The sequence below is a fragment of the Coccidioides immitis genome, assembly GCF_000149335.2.
Source record: "Coccidioides immitis RS genomic scaffold supercont3.4, whole genome shotgun sequence".
Lineage (NCBI taxonomy): Eukaryota > Fungi > Ascomycota > Eurotiomycetes > Onygenales > Onygenaceae > Coccidioides > Coccidioides immitis.
The window spans coordinates 2,989,451-3,012,409 of NW_004504311.1; the positions used below are offsets into that span (position 1 = coordinate 2,989,451).

Consider the following 22,959-nt stretch of genomic DNA (forward strand, 5'->3'; position numbering starts at 1 on the left):
TTGTTGATATTCTCAGAAACATGCAGTAAGTTGGGAAGAGACATTAATTGCATTAGCAATAAGATGAATCTATTATTAAGCAAAGATTAGTAAATTAACTTAAGTATATCAAGATTGTTACCAAATTTCATTATCTTTCTAAGAGTATTTGCAAATATGTCTGTTGATGCTAGGTCATCAGTAATTAAGCTCTTATTAAAGATAGTGAATAGAGTATTATTATCTGGCTGAATCTTGAGATTGCAAACTAGCTCTTGAACCACAAGTTGAATTATATGAACAAGACAGAGTATTGTTCCACTCTCTGCATTCTAATCAGTTATCTTGTTCAACTGCTGCAATGCTGACCTCAACTGATATATAAGATATGCTTGTATAGTACTATTATTTGATGCATTATTACTTGTAATTGCAAGATTACTCTCAAGCCTCTATACTACTAATAATTGTTGAAGAATTTCTGTTATATTCTTGCCAGTATAAGCACTCTCTAAACTTTCAAAATTCAGTAAATGCTTATGGTACTCTTAATTCTTTGTAATATAATAATCATTAATTGCTATAAAGACAAGGTTATTGGGACTTGTCCAATTATTTACTGCCAGAGATATCTTAATTGTTGGGTCATAGTTAAAAAGAAGATTTTGAAATAGCTGATTATACATATTGTTTATGATCTGATATAATGTTTCTTGTGTAGATATCTATAATACCATTGCAGGGTTGAGCATGATTATTAATATGTGGAATGCTGGATTCTCAATAGCACAAAATAAGAGATTTAAAAATATTAATGTTCACACAAGCTGCTGGAGAAAATTGTCTTAATTATATTCAGGAACAGACAGATCTGAATCTGTTTAAGAACACTTTAAAAACTGTTATTAAGACACCAGAACTGTTACTAAAATCTGTTACATTTAGGAAATTAGAATTCATGATCTCCCATTATGTTAACCAGATTATTACCCTGTCTGTTATCAGTTTTTGTACAGTCTTTGCTGGTTAAATGCTTCTTCAGATCACTTGTACTGTTTTGAGAAAAGCTTGAATAACTGAGAAAGATTTGGCAATGCTTGCAAATCACTTCTGAAGTGCTCTTAGAATGCTCTGTCATCTGATCAAATTTTGACCAAAAATCAGAATAATGTTGCTTTGTCTTCTAGTTGGGGTCATCACACTTCTTATTCTTAATTAACTAAGTAGCTTCAGTAGTAAATCATCAAGTAACAAACAACTTATGATGCTGCTTCTTTCATAATACAAATTGTTTTTTTCCATGTTGAACTATAGTCAATTCTGAAGAAACCTCTGTAGATTTTGCTTGTTTGCTGGCTTTAATTATTAATTAGATTTTTTTTTTCACAATTAAATTGATTTTTCTCTGAGTTCTGTCTTAGTCAAAAAAGTAATAAAATTTGGTAACAGTCTAAGCAAAATTTGACAATCCAGCTAGTTAAACTCATTCTACTCTGCACAGTAACCAACTACAAAATTATCATCTACAAAATGGAACATTCTTCTTCAGGAAAATAAAACATTTTGTTAATTTAATAGCACTCCATTCTCAAATTAATATAAAAAAAGAACTAAAAATCTAACTTTCTCTTCTAGACATGTGAGGATCGTACATGTGGATCAGCATGACAATGAATCTCTAGAAGAAATATACATGAAAAAGAGTACACAAGGTAAAAGGTCTGTATTCTGGCAACTATATACAACTTGTAAACAAGATTGCCACTGGCTCCTAGTAAGAGGTTTGTACAGTGATGGCCTTTTATGTGTGCTTGCAAGCACATGACTTAGTGTCTTATAAGAACACATGCAACTCCCAGCAGCTTGTGAGCTGAGGCCTCTGGCCTTCACAGGTGCTGTTTGTCTGTGTAAGAGATTCATAGTAAATTCTTACAGATTCCCCCCTCTTGTAAGCCTTGGTCCCTCAAGATGGCTGTCTCATTAAAAATCTTCATGAGTAGAAAAACAAAAAACCTCTTGGGAAAAATAAAAATTTCCTCATAAGAAAAAGAGTACAGCCTCACTAGAGATATGATATCAACACAACTCTAATAACACAACAGAACCCAATAACACAACAATGTGTAGAGAGTCTTTATTGTTCTTGCTAGCTCTGTATCACTATTAGATAATAAACACTAGCTTAAGAAAGAGCTTTCTTTTGCTTTCTCTTTCTCTTCTTTTCTTCTCTTTCTTCTCTAGTCTATATCACTATTATCAAGATAAGTGAACTCTTCAAGCACTGCTTTGTGTGAGAGGCAGACTTGCAGGAGATCTCTGATGTTCTGAAAGAAAAATAACTTCACTTTAACATTTCATATAATTGATCAAAAGATCACAAGCTGATGAGTTCATCTCTGATTGTGTCTTTACTTCATATGGCCATTAGGTTTTGTCTTCACATGGGGTTTGATTTGTGGAGAGACTGATGCTTGCTAGCAGTTACTGCCAGTATGCAGTTCTCTCCTCTCTCTCTTGTGACTTATCTTTACTTTTCTCTCTTGAGAGAACCTCCATTCTCTCTTTCACAAATGAGATTGGGTCTTTGATGAGTAGTTGTGAGAAGTTTAGAAAGTGTTTATGACTGATAGTTCTAGAGTATTGTTATTCTCTCTTTCTTCTCTTCACCAGTTGTTACTGCTCCTTCTACACCAGCTCAAGCTGTAAGTACTTCTTGTAAGCTGATATTAATTTGTGTGCTGATGAAGTTAGAATTCTGCTGCTCTGTCTTCTCTCTCTGTAATTATTGCTCTGACCCTGGCCAGAAATATGAGTATTCTTTATCATATTTCAGTTTATAGCTAATCTTCTTTAGATTATTGTTGTTGTTCTTTCTGTATCAGCAGGATTTGTGAGTGCTGTGATTCTGTAAAGTGCTTGGGACTGCCCAGCACCCCCCCCATGAGATCAACAATAATAGTTCCAGATCATCTTCACTCAAATATCACCAGCTGCTACTTTTGCTGGTGTGTTATGGGCCAATCTGGTGGTTCTCTCAGGTCTCCCCCCCACACAGAGACACAAGCTTTGTCTGCCTGCAAAAGAGTATGATGTTGCAAGCCTATTTAAAGATCTGTGCTTATTGCTGGTTTGAATAATTCAAATCAGTTAACTGTGCATGCTCAGCTTTGTGAGGAAATTCTTGTAACTCAGACTGAGGCCCAGCTATTATCTGGACAGGAGTGCTCTGCCTGCAAGAGAGCTCAGCAAGACTATAGTAATATAGTTTTCACAGAGTGTATCTTCACAGACTTAAGTCAAAAATGTAACAACTGTCTATACTATAGGCATCTTGCTTGCTCTTTCCAGCAGTAAGATTATGAGTAGTTGTTACAGGTCTTTGCAGAAGAAGCTGGAGACTCTAATTATATAGTCTTAGTTTAGTTTTTTTCTTCTTTTGTTTTGAAATCAATTGAATTTAGTTCAGTTTGACTATGTCTTTTCTCTTTCTAACTCATTTTCTAGTTCCACTACCTCCATCCATCTCTTTTGTGAACCAGGCTTATCTGGATTTCTACTATGGAATTGTTGGAGTAGCTTTCTTAGTGGATGGATATTGCTTGCAGAAATCCATGTCTTGTCCTTCTCATCATTATATTCTTCTCAATATACTCTGTACCACAGCTCACAACCCTCTCTTTTTAAGTTAATTATCTTGTGAATTCAGTACTTCTTTTCATTCTTATCTGTCTTGTGAACTTTGTGATGAGATGAGCTATCAATTTCTTCACAGGTCTTGTGTTTGTGGAGCAGAGATACATGAAAGATATCATGAGTTTGCAGACCTGGAGACAGTTCCAGTCTGTAGATTCACAAGTCTATCTTCTTCATAATTCTACAAGACTCATGCCTCAATAAATCCAGTTTTTTGTTAGGCTGTGTGGTCTTGATATTGCAAAGGTTGAGCTACATCTTGTCTCCCATCTGGAAGGCCTTCACAGTGTGCTTCTGGTTGTAGTACTTTTTCTGATAGACTTGTGCCTTCACAAGTGATTTCTTAACCTTTTTACAGAGCAATCTCATTGCCTTTACCTGATCTCTTGAATTCTTGCATATATAGCTATACTTATCAGAGTTCAAAAATTCCATTCACAGATTCAACCCATATGTTAGCTGGAAAGATGATTTCTGTGTGAAAGTCTGTTGTAAGTTATTGTACACAAACTCAGTTATTAGTAACTACATCACCCAGTTATCTTGATCATAATTAACATAGCTTTGCAGATACTGCTCCAGCACACTATTCAGTCTCTCAGTCTGACCATCAGTTTGCAGGTGGAATGCTGTGCTTATTACTCTTGTGATCTTTAAAATGTGAGTTAAATCACTCTAAAATTCACTTGTGAACAGAGATTCTCAATCTGTTACTATGCTTGCAGATAATTCATGCAATCTCACTATTTCATAAATAAAGAGATGGATCAATTTCTCTGATGTCAGTTTCTTTGTTGTAGGGATAAAGTGAGCTATCTTTGTGAATCAGTTCACTACAACCAGAATACAGTCAAACTACACCTTCTCAAAATTCAGGCTTGCAGGAAGATCTGTAATAACATCCATGCTAATGAATTTCTAAGAATAATTTGAGATTGGTAAGAATAATAGTTCTTCTTGAGACTTTCCACAAACTCTTCTTGAGTTCTGACAAATCTTACAGACTTTGCAACACTTCTTCATCAGTTCTCTCATTCTTGGCTAAAAGTATTTGCAAGCTATAAGCTTGTATATTCTTGCTGTAGCAAAATGCCCCACAAGAGGTAGGTTATGATAATGCCTAATCAGCTTTATTTGCAGAACCTCATTCTGAAAGATGTACACACAACTATCTCTATAGAGAATACCCTTCTCCTCTTTTCACATCACAAATTTCTTTGTGCCTACCTTAATACCTTTGCGGACCTCAGCTGCATAGTCATCACTTTGCAGTAGATTTGGCAGTGATGCCAACAGGTTGGAGCTGCTCTTTTCATAAGAATTCTTCTTGTAGACCAGATCTTTGGTCTTCTGGACCTGCATTGCAATCTTCTTCACTTTGTATGTGCCTCTTAAGATAATCTTTATAAGTAGTTTCTTGGTCTCAATCTGAAGCTTTATGAAGGTGAGTTATGCATTCTCATCTTCTCTCTTCTCTCTCTGGTTTGAAGAAACTTGGGCTGTTGATTCCAACTTCTCTGTAATCTCTTGCTTCTTTGTGAGCATTACTCTTAGTTAGTTTGCAGTCTTGTAACCCTTCTTATCATCTAGACCAGTCTTCTTGATATAGTCAGATTTTTGTGAGGGTCCATCTGCCAGGTTCTTAGTTTCTTTCACATGGTTAACTGTAAATCAAAAGACTGTCAGTCTTTGTGCCCAGTGAACCTGTCTTCACAAGAGGTCTTGAGCAGTCTGAAAGTAGTGCAAGCTATCATGATCTGTAAGAACTTGAACTGGTGTTTGCAAGCCTTCCAACCAGCAGTGCCAATATCTAAATAACTCCACAATTGTGAGCAGTTCCTGATTATAAATACTGTAGTTTATCTCTGTGAGTTGTATCTTCTGTAAATAAAACTCAACTGGAACTCAGATGTCATTCTTTGCCAGCTGTGATAGAATACTACATATTATAAAGCCAGATGCATCTGTTTCCAATCTGGTCTTCTGTTTTATATCAAAATGGTGAAGCATAACAGCTTCTGTGAATGCTCTTTTCAGACTTATGAAGACTTTGTAATCTTTCTCAGTTATGAAAGTGTTGACTTCTCTTCTCATCTCTCTTTATGTGTGTTTGCTTAGCTTTGCTTCTCCTCCCTTTAGAAGAGCAGTCAGGCCACAGACTATCTTAGAGAATCTTGAGATAAAGTGCCTGTAAAAGTTTGCAAATTCTAAGAAGACCTGAATCTCTTTCTTACTGATTAGCTCTGGCCAGTCAAGAATAGTGTCCATATGGCTCTTCTCTATAAGAACACTCTCTGGTGTTATGACATACTCAAGATAGTCAATCTCACAAGCATTGAACTTGCACTTTGCCAGCTTGCAATAAAGACCTGCATTCTTGAGTGCCTTAAGTATCAATTTCACATGCTCCTTATAATTCTTCTTGTGAGCTGAGTACACAACCACATTATCAAGATAGACTACTGTGAACACATCCAGAGATTCACTAAGTGCCTTTGTGATATATGATTGGAAAGCTGCCAGTGCATTTGTGAGTTTAAAGAGCACTATCAAGTACTTAAATAGCTTCTGTGAAGTCTGAAATGCAGTCTTCCACTCATTCTCTTTGTGAATTCTCAGTCTATAATAGATGTTCTTGATATCTAACTGAGTGAATATTGCAGCTTCTGTAAGCTTATACAACACATCTTCAATTAGTGGTAGAAGATATCTATTCTTGACTGTTTTTGAATTCAGATTGTAATAGTCCACACATATTCTTAGTTCACTATTCTTCTTGAACATGAACAGAATGGGTGCTCCTGCAGATGACTTGAAAGATCAGATGAATCCATGAGTTAGAGTACTGCTCAGATATTTGTGAAGAGTCTCTTGCTCATCTTGTAAAAGTCTGTATGTTCTTTCAAATTCTGGCTGCTTTTCTGATTCAAGATCTATGGCCAAATCATCTTCACAGTGTGGTGGCAGCTTTCAAGCTCTCTTATCACTAAACACTTCTGCAAGTTTGCAGTAGACTTCCAGTATCTGGAAATCTAGATTCACTGTCACCACCTGTTCTGATTCACAGAGAATCATCATATAGATGGGCTTCCCTTCTTTCACAAGCTCTGAGAAATTAACTGGTTTAATCTTCACAAGCAGGTCACAACACACAGTTTGGAACTCTAGTCTTAGTTTCTTGAAACACATCTTGAGATTATGTTGCTGCAGCCAGCTCAAACCCACTAGCATCTCATCTCTTATATTTGTGATCATTACTTATTTATGAAACAACTGCCAGTTTCTCTGAGAGTTACAGGCTTCAAAGAATATATTCACAATCTCTTTCACAAGAGTGATATTCTCATGATTCATAGCAGTTTCAATCTCTATAGGCATCTTGTGCACCTCTAGATCTAGCTTTGTGGCCAATCACAAACTGATCACTAGAGATTGATAGCCTGAATCTATTAGTGCTGACCAGATAATACTTCTGTTAGTTGGGCTTCACACATCTAGAACAATAGAGGGGAGAGCAAGGAGACTGTTCTTGAATAACTTTATTATATTGATTCTATCTACTCACAGCTCTCCAACTTTCTATTTGCTACTCTTCTTCTTCTTGAAACAGTCTTTCACAAGATAGCTCTTTTGGCCACACTCAAAGCACCTTCCATTCTTTTTCAAGACTTTGTGATTCTTGGTAAGATTCTTCCCTATCTCCTGAGCAGGCCTCTGGGGTTGACTTCTCTTATTCATTCATAGTCTTGAGTTATTGATCTTCATACCTCCACAAGCACTTCCAACTGAATTAATAGACTTCACATGTGAGGCATTCTTCACATAGGCTACTGACACACTTGGTTGGAGCCAGATGGCCAGTGCTACTATATTATCAATGTCATCTGGTATTTCCAGCTGTTCATCCAGTTTGGTTTGCATGGGCTTATTCAAGTCTTATATAAACAGGTTCTTCTTTATTTTTATGAAATCTTCAAATTCTTCACCAATCTCTGTTGTGAGCTCTAGAAATTGTTGGTGATAGGCATAATCAGTTTTATCCAAACTTTTGTGAAGACCAAAGATTGCTCATCAAGAGTTTCACATGCAGTTTGCTGGGTCTCCTAGCCTTGTGTGTAGAAATTCTTTAAGATTAGTCCAGTTATTTTTTGATGGATTATCTTTATAATGGGCCTCTCAAAGATCTTTTTCAATATAATCAAGTTCTGTGAGAGCATACATGAGGGTATTCTTATCATTCAGTTTGCTTGTATTGTAAATAAATTCAATATCTGAGGTGAACTGGTGATATTCTGTGTAGGTTTCAGTCTGGTAGTACTTTATGTGTTGTGGTAGTCTCAAGATTGACAGACACTTCACAGATGTTAGGTTGGAGATAGCCATATCAAGAGATTCACTTTGTGAGTGCTTTTGGGTGTTCTGGAGAGCATTCAACTTCTCTTGCCATTTCACTATTTTCTTTAGTAGCTTGGTCTCCTTGTGAAGCTATTGGATTTTGTCTTTTGATGTTGAGGTAGACTCTCTCTCTGAGTTTGTAATGCTTGTTTCATCAACAGTTGAGAGAGATGAGGTGTCAAGATTGGTTGTCTCTTCACAAACTTGGGTTTGTTCTTCAGGTAGGTTTTTGGCTGGTGTTTCAGGTTTATGAGTTTCAGGGGGTTAGCTTCTTTGTGTTGATACCATTGTCAGGCATCACCAAAGAAGAGTGGCAAAATGTGAGAATTGTATGTGTGGATCAGTGTGATAATGAATCTCTAGAAGAAATATATATGGAAAAGAGTATGTGAGGTAAAAAATCTGTATTCTGGCAACTATGTACAACTTGTAAACAAGATTGTCACTGGCTCCCAGCAAGAGATTTGCACAGTGATGGCCTTTTATGTGTGCTTGCAAGCATGTGACTTAGTGCCTTGTGAGAACACATGCAACTTCCAGCAGCTCACAAGCTGAGGCCTCTGGCCTTGACAGGTGCTGTTTGTTCATGTAAGGGGTTCACAGTGAATTCTTACAAGACATCAATAATCCAATCATCATTCATCTTATTGTTCTTCTTATTGTTCTCATTAGAGAACACCACAATCTTGAAATCATCTTTCTCTATCTTCTCTGAAACAGATGAGCTGTTGTTATCTTTTATTGAACTCTGTAATTGGCCCAGAAATCCTCTCATCTTCTTCTTAACTCTCTCTCTTGATATACTGACTGCAGTAAGACAATCATGATCATAGGCCATGATCTTGATCTCAAGCTTGACTATTATTTAACAGAACTGGGCCTGCTTACATACAGCAATAGAATGCTGCATCTGGCTTATTTTGATCTAAATATATCAGAATCATTATCAAATTTCATTATTTTTAAATTTTATTTTCTTGTTCTGCTGAGTTTCATTCTCAGTCTCTGTAATCTCTTCTCAGCAATGCTTCTTCTCCTTCTCTTTCTTCTTTTGCTGAGAGATCATGAGCTGGTGCTCATGGTACTTCTTTGACTTGCTCTTGGCAAATTGCTTGACCATCAGCTGTTCAATAACTTTATCCTCAATCATCTTATGATTCTTCTTGCTGCTATTCTGCCTGCAATGAATGTTAATATAATTCAACACAAATCACTAAGAATGCATACCACTCATGTTTGACTCAGATTCTCTTCAGCATATTATGGTGTGTCTTGTGATCTGTGTTTTCTATCTTGAATATATCTTTTTAAGGGTCTTTCAAGATCTGGCAGTACTTCTGTACCACACAGGTCTTCTCTCTTATTAAATATTGCTTTGGCTCCATCTTTATAATTATATGTGATGAGTTGAATTAAAGACACTGCATGATAGAATTATAGAGTGTATCAACTACTTGCATAGAATAATTACTATACACATTATTTACATTCTACAGACATATTACTATAGGCAAGCTTAATATGTTGTTGCTATACTGGCTACAGAATAATAGAAATATAGAGTGTATTAACCAAGTACTTGCATAGAATAATTACTATATATATTGTTTATATTCTACAGACATGTTGCTATAAGAAAGCTCAATGTGTTGTTGCTATACTGCTGCAGAATAATAATATAAGATCAGTCTCTCTTCTTTTCTCTTTCTCTTTCTCTTCTTCTTCTTTCTCTTCAGAGCTAATGTTAATAATTTTCTTTCTTCTTCCAGGCCTTTCTTTTTATTTACTGCTCCTTGATGTCCCTCTGTATAACAAACTGCACTGCAACAATGGATTACATTAAGAGATAAGTGCTTGCAGAATTCTGCTCTGACATATATTGTTTACTGACAAGATATTAGTTTTCCCTGTGTGCATTTATTTCACACAGCTGGAGAGAAGCAGCACAAAACTATATTAAAAGAATGGGCCCTGAAGAAGAGCAATTGATATAAAGCTAATAAAGACATTAATCTGGCTAACTTTAACTAGAAGAACCCCTGCCTCCACTCTCCAGTTCATAATTGGAAGTCCAGCACTCATATGTCAAAAAGTAACAATTTTTGATAATAGTCTTGATGCTAATTGGTGAAATAGGTGTCATTAAAGAAATCTGTCACTTCCAGAGCTCTACAGAGCTAATTCTTCTGATAGCTCTGTTTCAGTAATTGGTTTGGAAAATTACTTTGTTCTGTTATCAAGAACATGAATATTGCTGGCAACATACTATCATTAAGTTACTTCAGAAGACTGCTGAAGTAACCTTATGCACTCTGTTTGAGTGGAAGTCACTATTAATAATAGTACCAATAATTATACTAAGTAATATAGACTCTGTTATAGCAATGGTGCACTGTAAGTGTGTTACAGTCATGTTATGAATGTAGACCTAGACCAACCAAGCATCAGATGATGTTGGATGTTCAGGGGTATTCATGTGACCCCAATGCTGAATGTATAAGGATCACACAATTTGCATGGATTATGAGAACCCCAGCATTCAGTCTCTGAGTGAGGGGACCCCTATGTTTTATGCATGACTCTCTCTCATCAGTTGTGGGCATTGTACCTACTTAGCTCTTTTTTATCTCTAATTCTGGGAAAACCTACATAATCTATAACTGGTTCACCTAACATTCTGAATACTCTGACATATAATTGCTTAAGTCAGTATGATGCCACCAAGATCCATGAGATGAATCACAACAACATCCTATGTTGTGGACCTGACAGAGATAGACACTAATGTGAAGAAGATGAACATTAATAAAGATGCTGGTAGCAGTGAAGCCACCATCAGCAAGACACCAGCAGATAATATGGGCAACAGAGATACATCTCTCAATACATTGAATGAAACCCAAAGAAAGAAGATCTTTAAAGAAAAGAAAACACATCTGCAAAAGAATCTAGCAGACATATATGAACAAAACAAGATATGCAGGCTGCAGAAGTAAATAGAATATGAACAGAGAATAGCAAACAACAATTTCTCTTTAGAGTTTCTCTTATACACAAGACCAATAGAGAAGTCAGATAATTTCAATAATGTGAAGCCACCAAAAGCACCTTACTATCATAGCAAATTACTTGGTAAGTGCAAATTGTGGTTAGCTTCAATAAGACAGCAGTTTTGCCTGAGGAAATCATTACAAAAGACACCAGATATGGTCAGAATTAATTAAATATCCAGTCATTTTTATGACAAACCTCAGATGCATTGGCAGATGTTGGGAATAAAAAGAGAACAACTACCCACATCATAAAATAAATTTGAGATGTGGTGTAAGAACAATGTTGAACCCAAGATAACTTGTAGTTGAGGCACAATGCAGCATTATCATAACATTATCCAACAAGAGAACCAATTCATATTCTTATTTTTCATGTACATTACTGAACTCAAACAGGATCTGGACAGTTTACCAGATGAATTCTTTCATGTACTCTTTCTATAAATAAAGCTCAGACCAATTATCTGAGCTGAACTGAATAAACTGCAACATTAACTAAAAACAGTTGTGGAATTACAAGAACAAGCAACACTTATTGAGTCCATTCTAGAAAAGAAGAAGAAAAGTCAGTGGGACAAGAATTAAAATAAAAAGAAACAGAAAATCTCAATCTCTCAAGAGAAAGATACATCTCAACAAGACAATAAAGAAGATTATCCACAAACAAAGAAGACACTGGTAAAACCACTTCTAAAAATATCAGAAGAGAAATACAAACAACAAATAAATAAAGAGCTCTGTCTAAGATATGACCAATCAGACTATAGAGCAAAGTTCTGTACAAACAGCTTCAACAAGTCCCAGCAGACAGACAAAAAGAACAAGAATTAGATGAAGACTAGAGCTGCAAAGCCCATGCAAGATCCAGGTCAAACATTAGAAAGACAGAGTGTTAATCTAATAGAGAAGACAAGCAGGCACAGTATATGTCTGTTGGCCATACTGACTACACTGTCAGATGATCTTACAGAGCAAGCTGCACTGTTGGACTCAGGTACTATAGTGAACAGTATCTTCTACAAACTGGTGTCCCAATTGGACTGGGATCAATCAGAGACATCTATGGAAGTTATTAAGATGTTGAACAGAGCTGAGACTGATTAGTATAGCATCTACAAGACTCAACTCACTTTGACAGACTCTATAGGGACCACAAAGATGGTAAAATGTATGTTTGTGATGATTAACATGATCAACATAAACATAGTTCTAGGCATGCCATGATTAGAAGATTTCAACCCAGACATAGACTGGAAGAACAAGACATGATGTTACTAACTCTCAGAGAAAACAGTGAAACTTCTGAATACAGGTAGGTTTCTCCAAGCAGTGCATATCAAGAACAAACTTTCTTATGTCATTTTCACATCAGACAATAATCAAGTCCTGACAGAAGTGCCTGAGTGGTTGAGAGACTAGAAAGATGTTTTCTCAGAAGAAAAAGCAGCAGAGTTGCTGGAATTAATAAAGATCAGTCATCCAATTATTCTTAAAAACAGCTGTGAGCCTCTGTACATGCTAATCTATAAACTATCACCCAAGCAGACAGAGATCCTACAAGAGTACATCAAGAACAAGTTATACAAGAGTTAGATATGTCCATCACAAAGTCCAGCAGAGGCTTCAGTATTGTTTGCACTCAAAGCTAATAAAGAACTCAGACTCTGTATTAATTATTGTAGTCTTAATGTAATCATGGTGAAGAATCATTACCCCTTGCCATTAATAGACAAGATGTTAAGCTGGTTGGTGGGAGCACACTACTTTTCCAAGATAGATCTACATGATGCCTACCACCAGATTAGAATCAAAGAAGGAGACAAATGGAAGACCATATTTTGTACAAAGTTTGAGAGTTTTGAGTATCTTGTCATGTCTTTCAGATTGTCAAACATACCAGTAATCTTCCAGTTCTATATCAATAGGGCACTGGCAAGCCTGATTGACATATGCTGTGTAGTTTACCTAGATAATATTCTTATTTTCTCAGCCTCAGAGGGAGAGCACAAGAAACACATTAGACTAGTTATAAAGTGTCTAAGAGAATACCAGTTGTTTGCAAAGCTTGCTAAGTGCACTTTCAAAAGGCAAACAATCTCATACCTTGGATATATCATTGATAATGAAGGTATTAAGATGGACCCAAAGCAGGTACAGATGATTATAAAGTGGCCCTTGCCACAAAGTTTCCATAATATCCAGGTATTCCTGGGTTTTGTGAACTTCTATCAGAGATTCATACAAAAGTACTCAGTTATCATAATGCTGTTGACAGATCTCTTGAAGAGCAGTAAAAAGAAAAGAAAGAAAGAATCTTTTCTTCTGATACCCACTGCCAGAGAAGTATTTCACAAGTTACAGGTGGCCTTCTCCAGAGAGCCTGTCATCCAGCACCATAATTCAGAATATAGAATACATCTGGAGACAGATGCTTTAAAATATGCTGCAGATACAATATTACTACAGCTGTTTAAAGATAGATAGCATTCAGTTGCCTACTGGTCATTCAAGTTTGACCAGACTCAACAAGCCTATGGCACACCAGATAAGAAGATGTTGGCCATTGTCCAAGCATTTGTTCATTAGTAACAGTACTTAGAAGAAATAAAGTACTCTGTAGAGATTATTACAGATCATGCAAATCTTCATTCATTTATAAAGTTCACAAACAAGGTGACACAACAATAACATGTAAGATGAATAGAGGTTCTTGAGATGTATGACTTTGAGATTCTCTACTGCTCTGGAAAGCATAACCCAGCTGATGCATTATCACAAAGATCAGATTATATTAAACTAGAAGAAGACATTGGTCTGCTAATGTATATACTCAAACAATGTTATACAGATGGTGTTCCAGAGTGGGACCCATTTGAAGAAACTTTCTTTAATGAAGAAGATATTCAAGTACATGCTGCTCACACTGTCTAAAGCAGTAGGATAGAGATGGTGCAGGGGAGACCTGGTGGCACCAAGATAATTAAGTCAGTTCAGGGAGCACCAGCCAAAGATGCTGGGGAGGCTTAATAAAGAAATTACAGAAGATTCTGGATTCCCCATATGCACATGAACACAGTGACAAAAAATAAAAAGACCTATAATGAATCAACTGTGAGCATATTGAATCTGCTGCTAGAAGCACAGAGAGATAATCTCTCTGTATAAGCAAGATTCATCAAGACAGAATCTCAGCAGTCAGAGTGGAAAATAGATAAACAAGATCTTTTAATAAAGAGTGGCAGAATCTACATCTCTAATAATCCAGCTTTAAGACAGGAACTACTACAAGTCCATCACAACAATCTATTTGCAGGTCACTTTAATGTGGCAAAGACATTTGCCTTGCTTCAGCAAAAATATAATTGGCAATTGATAAGACAAGATGTCCAGACATATATACATGAATGCCAAACCTGCCAATGAGGGAAGACTCCAACACATAAACCATATAGGTTGCTTGCATCATTGCCAACACCCAGTGATCTCTGGTGTTCAATATCCATGAACTTTATAACAGACCTCCCTCCAAGTGGAGAGAAGAGAAACCTATACAATGCAATTCTGGTTGTTGTGAATTGATTTACAAAGCTTGCATATTTTCTTGCATGTAAAAAGAAGATTGACATACCAGAGATGGCAAATCTTCTGTTTAGAAGAGTATTTAAAGACTTTAGATTCCAAATAATATTGTTTCAGACCAGGGATCTGTTTTCATAAGTGAATACTGGTCAGAGCTATGTTTTTACATGAAAGTTAGACAAAAACTTAGCACAGCATTTCATTCATAAACAGACAGCCAAACAGAGACAGTGAACAAGATTTTGAAGAGATATCTTTGTGCCTATTGTAGCTATAGGCAAGATGATTGAGAGAAGTGGCTTGTGTATGCAGAATTTGCATACAACAGATCAGAATACTCCACAACACACATGTTTCTGTTTAAAGCAATGTACAGCTTTAAATCTAGGGAATCAGACAAGATCTAGAAGTCAGTCAACAACAACAACAACATACAGACAGCACCCAACAGGAGACTGAGGATGATCTTCATATTAAGAGATAGTCTGGTAGAATGTTTGATGAAAGCAAAAGAGAATCAAGCACAGTTCTATAACCAAAGATGTCAAGATAAAGTGTATGCATCTGGTGATAAAGTAATATTGTCATCAAGAAATCTACAAACAATACATTCTTGCAAGAAGTTAGACAACAAGTACTATGGACCTTTCTTAGTGATAGAGATCATAGGAAATAACATATATCAACTGAAGCTCTCTCCAAGCTATCAGATTCATAATGTTTTTCATGTCTCATTATTGGAATTGTACCACACAAGAACAGGTGAGGCACCAATACATTCTCCCACAGTACTGGTAGATAACCATCATGAGTAGGAAGTAGATGAAATCTTGAATAACAAAGCACATTACCACAAGAGACATTATCTAGTGAAGTGAAAAGAATTCCCTATTGAGAAATCAACATGGGAACCTGAGGAAAATCTCAAAAATGCACAAGAAATTCTTAAGAATTACCTAAAGAAAAGACAAAATTACAAGAAGATGAACAAACCTACATACAGAAAGAAAGATAAACATGACACAAAATAAATATAAAGATCACAACACACCTACAAAATCAAGAATTTAACAGTAAGAAGATGTACCACAAGAGCACCTGAGATACAGCCACAACAGTAATGAACCAGCCATAGACAAGCAAGGCTTGAGAGTCACAGGTACATTTGGTACAACAACAGACAGAACTATAATAGAAGATACAGTCACAGAGAAAGACATTACAGACAAAGAAGTATAAAGAGAATAAAGCATTTCTACAACACTTCAAAAACCAGAAGAAACAACATCAGTTAGATAATCAATAGAAGACATGAGATTGGCCTAAGCAGAAGTTAGTCTGAGAATAAGTAAGATAGTACAGAAGATCTACAAGACCAGCTTCTATACTATATTAAAGAGCTTTGGTTCTACTCATCAAACAAGTTATAAGATAGTTAAGTGAGACTCAGATATTTGTAACTTCATTTTCTACCTGAGAGAGAACAGTACAAACTGGGCTTGACAAATAAGAGAACTCAGACAGGCCATCTTTGGTAGATTCTGTCTCAGACACAAGATTCACAGTCTTGACTACATGATGTGAGACAGGATGATGATGTTTCATGAAAGATTCTTCAACAGTAGAAGTAATCTGGCAGTGGCAATATTTAGCAGCTTCTGAGTTGAGCCCACAAAATTCATGCACAAGTATACTCATGCACTTGATATTGTACAGATGACACAGATTGGCTGCATCAAAACTATAGTATTCTTCTCAAAGTTGCAAGAGCTGATGAACTAGTTCAATAGCAGATTCTGGAATCTACAGCTATGTCAGAACAACAAGAAGAACAGACAAAGATGCACTTATATTATAACAGATACAGATTTGATATTCTAAATAATAAGAATAAGATTTCTTCTTGGCATTCCATAGACAAGACTCACCTTCATTCAGACAGTCCATGAATATCAAGTAAATACAGATAGAGCACAGAAGAGTGTCTTCTTTATTATACATAACAGAGTCTTTCAACAACAACATTATGACAAGTTAAAAAACAAACAAGAAATGATATCTGAGTCTAAACAAAGCAGAAGAAAAGAAGAAAGAAGAGGGCCAGGAACTCTCTATTTATATCTATTATAACATATCAAGATTGCTAGTCTCATGACTTGTTGATAAACAACATGACAACAGACAACAGACAATATAGCAATCAGACAAGCAAACAAACAAAGAAACAACTACATGACAAAACACTGGACTTTCATAATAAAATAATTGCTCTTCTATGACAAAGAATGTCTACTGCAACCAGCAGTGATACACATGTGGGATATCTATATAAACAAGCAGTGAGTAATGCAGAAGCTTACACATCCAAGAACTTACAATGCTCCACCAATGATAGAGAAGCTATAATAATATACAAAAAACCACTTCAGTGGCCCTATGTCTTGGAGTCCAAGGCCTCTGAGGGGGAGAATAGTGTTATGAATGTAGATCTAGACCAACCAAGCATCAGATAATATTGAATGTTCAGGGGTATTCATGTGACTCCAATGCTGAACATATAAGAATCACACAATTCACATGGATTGTGGGAACTCCAGCATTTAGTCTCTGAGTGAGGGGACCTCTATATTTTACACACAACTCTCTCCCATCAGTTGCAGGCATTGTATCTACTTAGCTCTTTTGTATCCCTAATCCTGGAAAAACCTACATGACCTACAACCAGTTCACCTAACAAGTCAACACCAACATAAAGCTTATTCTTGGCATCAGTGCCATGACCAGATCAAACTATTTCAGCTCAATTAATATGTCTGATTGCTCTGTCTCTGCTGCCTCCATCTCTGCTGCCACTATCTGTCACTTGTATTCTGCTCCCATCTCACTAACTACTCCTGCCACTGCTCCACCATCACTGCCACTGCCCACTACTGTCTCTCTGCCTCCCTCTGGCACCAACAGGGTCTCCATTTATCAAATAGCAGATATTAAAGTCCCTGTCTGGTTCATAAAGCTGATTCTGAAGAAGCAGGAGGAGAAGGAGGAAAAGAAGAAAAAGAAGAAGAAGAAAAAGAAGAAGAAGAAGAGAAAGAAGAAGAAAGAGAAAGAGAATAATAACAATAACAAGAATAATGATAATAATGAGAATGATGATGATGATGAGAATAATGAACTTGCTATTTAGACAGTTTCTAATTGTTTACTAGCTTTAGTCATTACTTAGTTTTAATACTTTGTTTTTTTCTTTAACAATGAAATTGATTTTTCTAAGAGTTCCACCTTCATCAAAAAAGTAACAAAATTTAATAACAGTCCATGCAAAATTTGACCAGTTTGACTCTTGACACAATAGGGCTGGGAAACCCAGTCCCATTCTGATCCCACTATAGACCTAGCTGAGATGGGAAATAGAAGTCTACCTTCTCTGCTGGGATGGGACATGGGATATAATTTTCTATTTGAGGACAGGACCAGGAAATAATTTATGGAATAGTAATGGGAACAGAACCTCAAGTTCTTGAGTGGGATAGAATATGAGACTGAGATTTCATGTTTGGGATTCCAGCTGTTTCTAAATTCAGAACCAGGACCAGCTTCAATAGAAAATAGGGTTCTGTGCCAGTTCCAAATACCAGCCTAATATTTATCTTGCTCTGGCAAAAATATAATTAGTAATTAATAAGACAAGATGTCCAGATATACATACATAAATACCAAACCTGTTAATAAGAAAAGACTCCAACACACAAACTATATAGATTACTTGCATTATTACTGACACCCAGTAATCTCTGATATTCAATATTTATGAACTTTATAACAGATCTTTCTCTAAGTAAAGAGAAGAAAAATTCATACAATACAGTTCTGATTGTTGTAGATTAATTTATGAAGCTTGCATGTTTTCTTACATGTAGAAAGAAGATTAACACACCAGAGATGACAAATCTCTTGCTGAAGAAGATGTTCAAGAACTTCAGATTTCCAGATAATATTGTCTCAGACTGAAAATCTGTCTTTACAAGCAAATATTAATCAGAGCTATATTTCCACATGAAAGTTAGATAAAAACTTAGTATGGCTTTTCATCCACAAACAGATAGCCAAACAGAGGCACTGAACAAGATCTTGAAAAGATATCTCTATATCTATTGTGATTATAGACAAGATAATTAGGAGGAGTGGCTTGTGTATGCAGAATTTGCATACAACAGGTCAGAATACTTCACAACACATATATTTCTGTTCAAAGCAATGTACAGCTTCAAATCTAGAGAACCAGACAAGATCTAGAAGTTAATTGACAACAATAACAATACACAGATAATGCTCAACAGAAAACTGAAAATGATCTTTACATTAAGAAATAATCTGATAAAATGTTTGATGAAAGCAAAAGAAAATCAAGCATAATTCTATAACTGAAGATATCAAGATCAAATGTATGCATCTGATGATAAAGTGATGTTGTCATTAAGAAACCTACAAATAATATATTCTTGCAAGAAGTTAGACAACAAGTACTATAGATCTTTCTTAGTGATAGAGATTATAGAAAATAATATATATTAACTGAAGCTCTTTCCAAGCTATCAGATCTATAACATTTTCCATATCTCATTATTGGAACTGTACCATACAAGAACAGGTGAGGCATGAATATATCTCTTTACAGTACTAGTAGATGACCATTATCAGTAGAAAGTAGATGAAATCTTGAACAACAAAGCATACTACCACAAGAGACATTATCTAGTGAAGTGGAAAGAATTCCCTATTAAGAAATTAATGTGGGAATCTAAGAAAAATCTCAAAAATACACAAGAGTCTCTTAAGAATTATCTAAAAAAAAGATGTAATTACAAGAAAATAAACAAACCTACATACAGAAAGAAAGATAAACATAACACAAAATAAATATAAAGATTACAATGTATCTACAAAATCAAGAATTTAACAGTAAGAAGATGTATCACAAGAGTGCTTAAGATATAGCTGTAATAGTAGCAAATTAGCTATAGATGAGCAAGACTCAGAAGTCACAGATATGTTTAGTACAACAACAGACAAGATTACAACAGAAGATATAGTTATAAAGAAAGATATTATAGATAAAGAACTATAAAGAGAATGAAATATTTTTACAATACTCTAAAAAGCAGAAGAAACAATATTAGCTAGACAATTAATTAAAGATATGAGAGTAGTTTAAGCAGAAGTTAGTCTGAGAACAAGTAAGATAATACAGAAGATCTACAAGACCAGTTTTTATACTATCTTAAAAAGCTTTGATTTCACTTGTCAAACAAGTTATAAGATAATCAAGTAAGATTCAGATATTTGCAACTTTATTTTTAATCTGAAAGAGAATAATACAAACTGAGCTTAATAAATAAGAGAATTCAGATGAACTATCTTTAGTAGATTCTGTTTTGAATATGAGATTCACAGTCTTGGCTATATAATATAAGACAGGATGATAATATTTTATAAAAGATTCTTTAACAGCAGAAGTGATCTGACAGCAGTGATGTTTAGCAGCTTCTGAGTCAAGCTTATGAAATTCACACACAAATATACTCATGCACTTGATGTTGTACAGACAACATAAATTAGCTACATCAAAACTATAGTATTCTTTTCAAAGTTACAAGAGCTGATGAACTAGTTTAACAGCAGATTCTGGAATCTACAGCCAGATCAGAACAACAAGAAGAATGAATAAAGACACACTTATATTACAACAGATACAGATTTAATATTCTAAATAATAAGAACAAGATTTCTTCTTGATATTTTATAGACAAGATTCATCTTTATTCAGATAGTCTGTAAATATTAAGTAAATATAGATGAAGCACAGAAGAGTGTCTTTTTTACTATATATAACAGAGTCTTTTGATAACAATATTATAATAGGTTATAAAACAAACAAGAAACAACATCTGAGTTCAAACAAAGCAGAAGAAAAAGAAGAAAAAAGAGAGTTAGAAACTTTCTATTTATATTTATATTATAACACACTAAGATTGCTAGTTCCACAACTTGTTAATAAATAATATAACAACAGACAACAGATAATATAGCAACCAGACAAGTAAACAAATAAAGAAACAAGTATGTGATAAAATACTAAACTTTTATAATAAAATGATTACTGTTCTATAATCAAGAATATCTACTGCAACTGCCAGCAATACACATGTAGAATATCTATATAGACAAGTAGTAGTAATGCAGAAGCTTGCACATTCAAGAATCTACAATACTTTATTAATAATAGAGAAGCTACAACAACATATGGAAAACTACTTTAGTAACCCTATATCTTAAAGTCTGAGACCTCTGGAGGGGGAATAGTGTTACAAATATAGATCTAGACCAACCAAGCATCAGATAATATCAGATATTCAGGGGTATTTATGTGACCCCGACTCTGAACATATAAGAATCACACAATTCACATGAATTGTAAGAACTCCAGTGTTCAGTCTTCTAGTTAGAGGACCCTTACATTCTACACATGACTCTCTCTTATCAGTTGCAGGCATTGTACCTACTTAGCTCTTTTGTACCCCTAATTCTAGAAAAATCTACATGACCTATGACTGGTTCTCCTAACAAAATACTATAACATTCTTCACTATATAGCTTAGCTTAAACATGAAAGATAATACTTGAAATCAGATTAATAAGTACTATAAAAATAATATTAATAATTCTGCTCTTATAATATTCTGTACAAAGCAGCTCTTTCTAAAGTCTGATAAAAATACATGTATTTATACAGCAGAAAATTATTTCTACACATATTAATATAACTATAGATTAATTATACAATATCTTGATATGCTGCTTGAATAGTATCAGAAGATATTATAAGCTTTTCATTCATTACATTCTTCTCTAGTAATTAACAAGATAATTGAAGATATATAAGTGATTAATAAGAATTATACAAATAATATGCTATCAATAATTTAAAATATAAACCCAAGTGACATAATATGTAAGAATATAAGGAATCTTGTGCAGAAGATAAAGAAATATATAGAAGCTTTAAACAGAATTTATATAACTAAACAAATCAAGTTCAGAAAGACTATCTTCAACAAGCAAATTATACAAAAATATACTTTACAGAAGAAAGTCTTATAGAATAATTATGTCAAATTCTTATGCAAAAAAACATCTAGTAAAATAGATAACAACTGTAGATATTGTAAGACTTCATATCATACTATACAATAATACTCTTATCTTTTCACCAACAAGAGATATCAAGAATGAAAGCTAAAGCCAGACCTATAGATAAGATCAAGATCTAAAGAAAAATGGTACACAAATTCTGAACAGAAAAGCCAGAGCTAATTTAAATCTTAGCAACCAAATTCTAGTAAAAATACTAAGAATAATACAGAAGAAAATCATCTTATAATAAAACTTGAAAATAGCTTTACCAGTATAGTATTCAGATCTGATCTGATAACATCTGTATTCAAAAGAGCTGTTAGTTCACATCAGCAAATCCCAATCAGGCCCCCCACACCCCACAAATTTTAGTCTAATTTTTTGCACTGTGGACAGCCTTAGCACCTTTGGCACTACATAATTACCCTGGCTTTACTCTGGGCCACATTTTTGATTTTCTTGTTGCTCCAGATTTACTCTGGATGGGTTTTTCTACTTGTAATAGCTCTGGGTCTGCTGGGCTTCACCAAATTATTCTTTAATTATTTCTTTTACTTACTAGGCCTTGAAGCTGTCACTTCTGCCAGTACTTTATACTCTTAGCTACTTGAAGTTCTGACTTTACATAATTAAATATAAGACAAACATTTTCATTTTTGTAAGAAACTTATTAAGATTTAATTTAGTTGTGAGTAACAAATCAAACTGTAAATATCATAAATTCTCAGAAACTCTTAATTATTTGATGCTATATAGAGACTGTATACAAACTGGAATTTTTTGCTTTCTGCTACTATCTAGTTTCTCATTCTTCTTATTTCTATCATTTATTTTGTCTCTAGTTAAACATGGCAAGTTGCTCAGATCTGTAAAGAGTGATTTATTAAGATTCATGCATTTCTCAGGCACAATAGATGATAATGTATCTGGTGTGAGGACTCTTTTAAGTAATAAATAATGTTATAAAGATTCTTGTAAGCTTGAATCTGCTGAACAGATAGAATCTTGTAGAGACAGATCTATATTTGTCTCTAAAAACATCTTAATAGAGTTCTCAGATTCTGTAGTC

At 34.8% G+C, this 22,959-nt stretch overlaps 2 protein-coding genes across 2 annotated transcripts; one reads left to right on the forward strand and one right to left on the reverse strand.

Moving 5' to 3' along the window:
• Window positions 1–8,677: 8,677 nt before the first annotated feature.
• On the reverse strand, window positions 8,678–8,905 carry CIMG_13454 (uncharacterized protein; the record flags this gene model as incomplete). Its single annotated transcript, XM_004446138.1, has 1 exon — window positions 8,678–8,905. One exon carries the CDS (start codon window positions 8,903–8,905, stop codon window positions 8,678–8,680), a length of 228 nt encoding a protein of 75 aa, XP_004446195.1.
• Window positions 8,906–17,508: 8,603 nt separating this feature from the next.
• CIMG_13455 (uncharacterized protein) lies at window positions 17,509–17,883 on the forward strand (the record flags this gene model as incomplete). The annotated part of the gene is made up of 1 exon (XM_001245882.1): window positions 17,509–17,883. The coding sequence occupies one exon, from the start codon at window positions 17,509–17,511 to the stop codon at window positions 17,881–17,883; it is 375 nt and encodes a 124-aa protein (XP_001245883.1).
• Window positions 17,884–22,959: the final 5,076 nt, after the last annotated feature.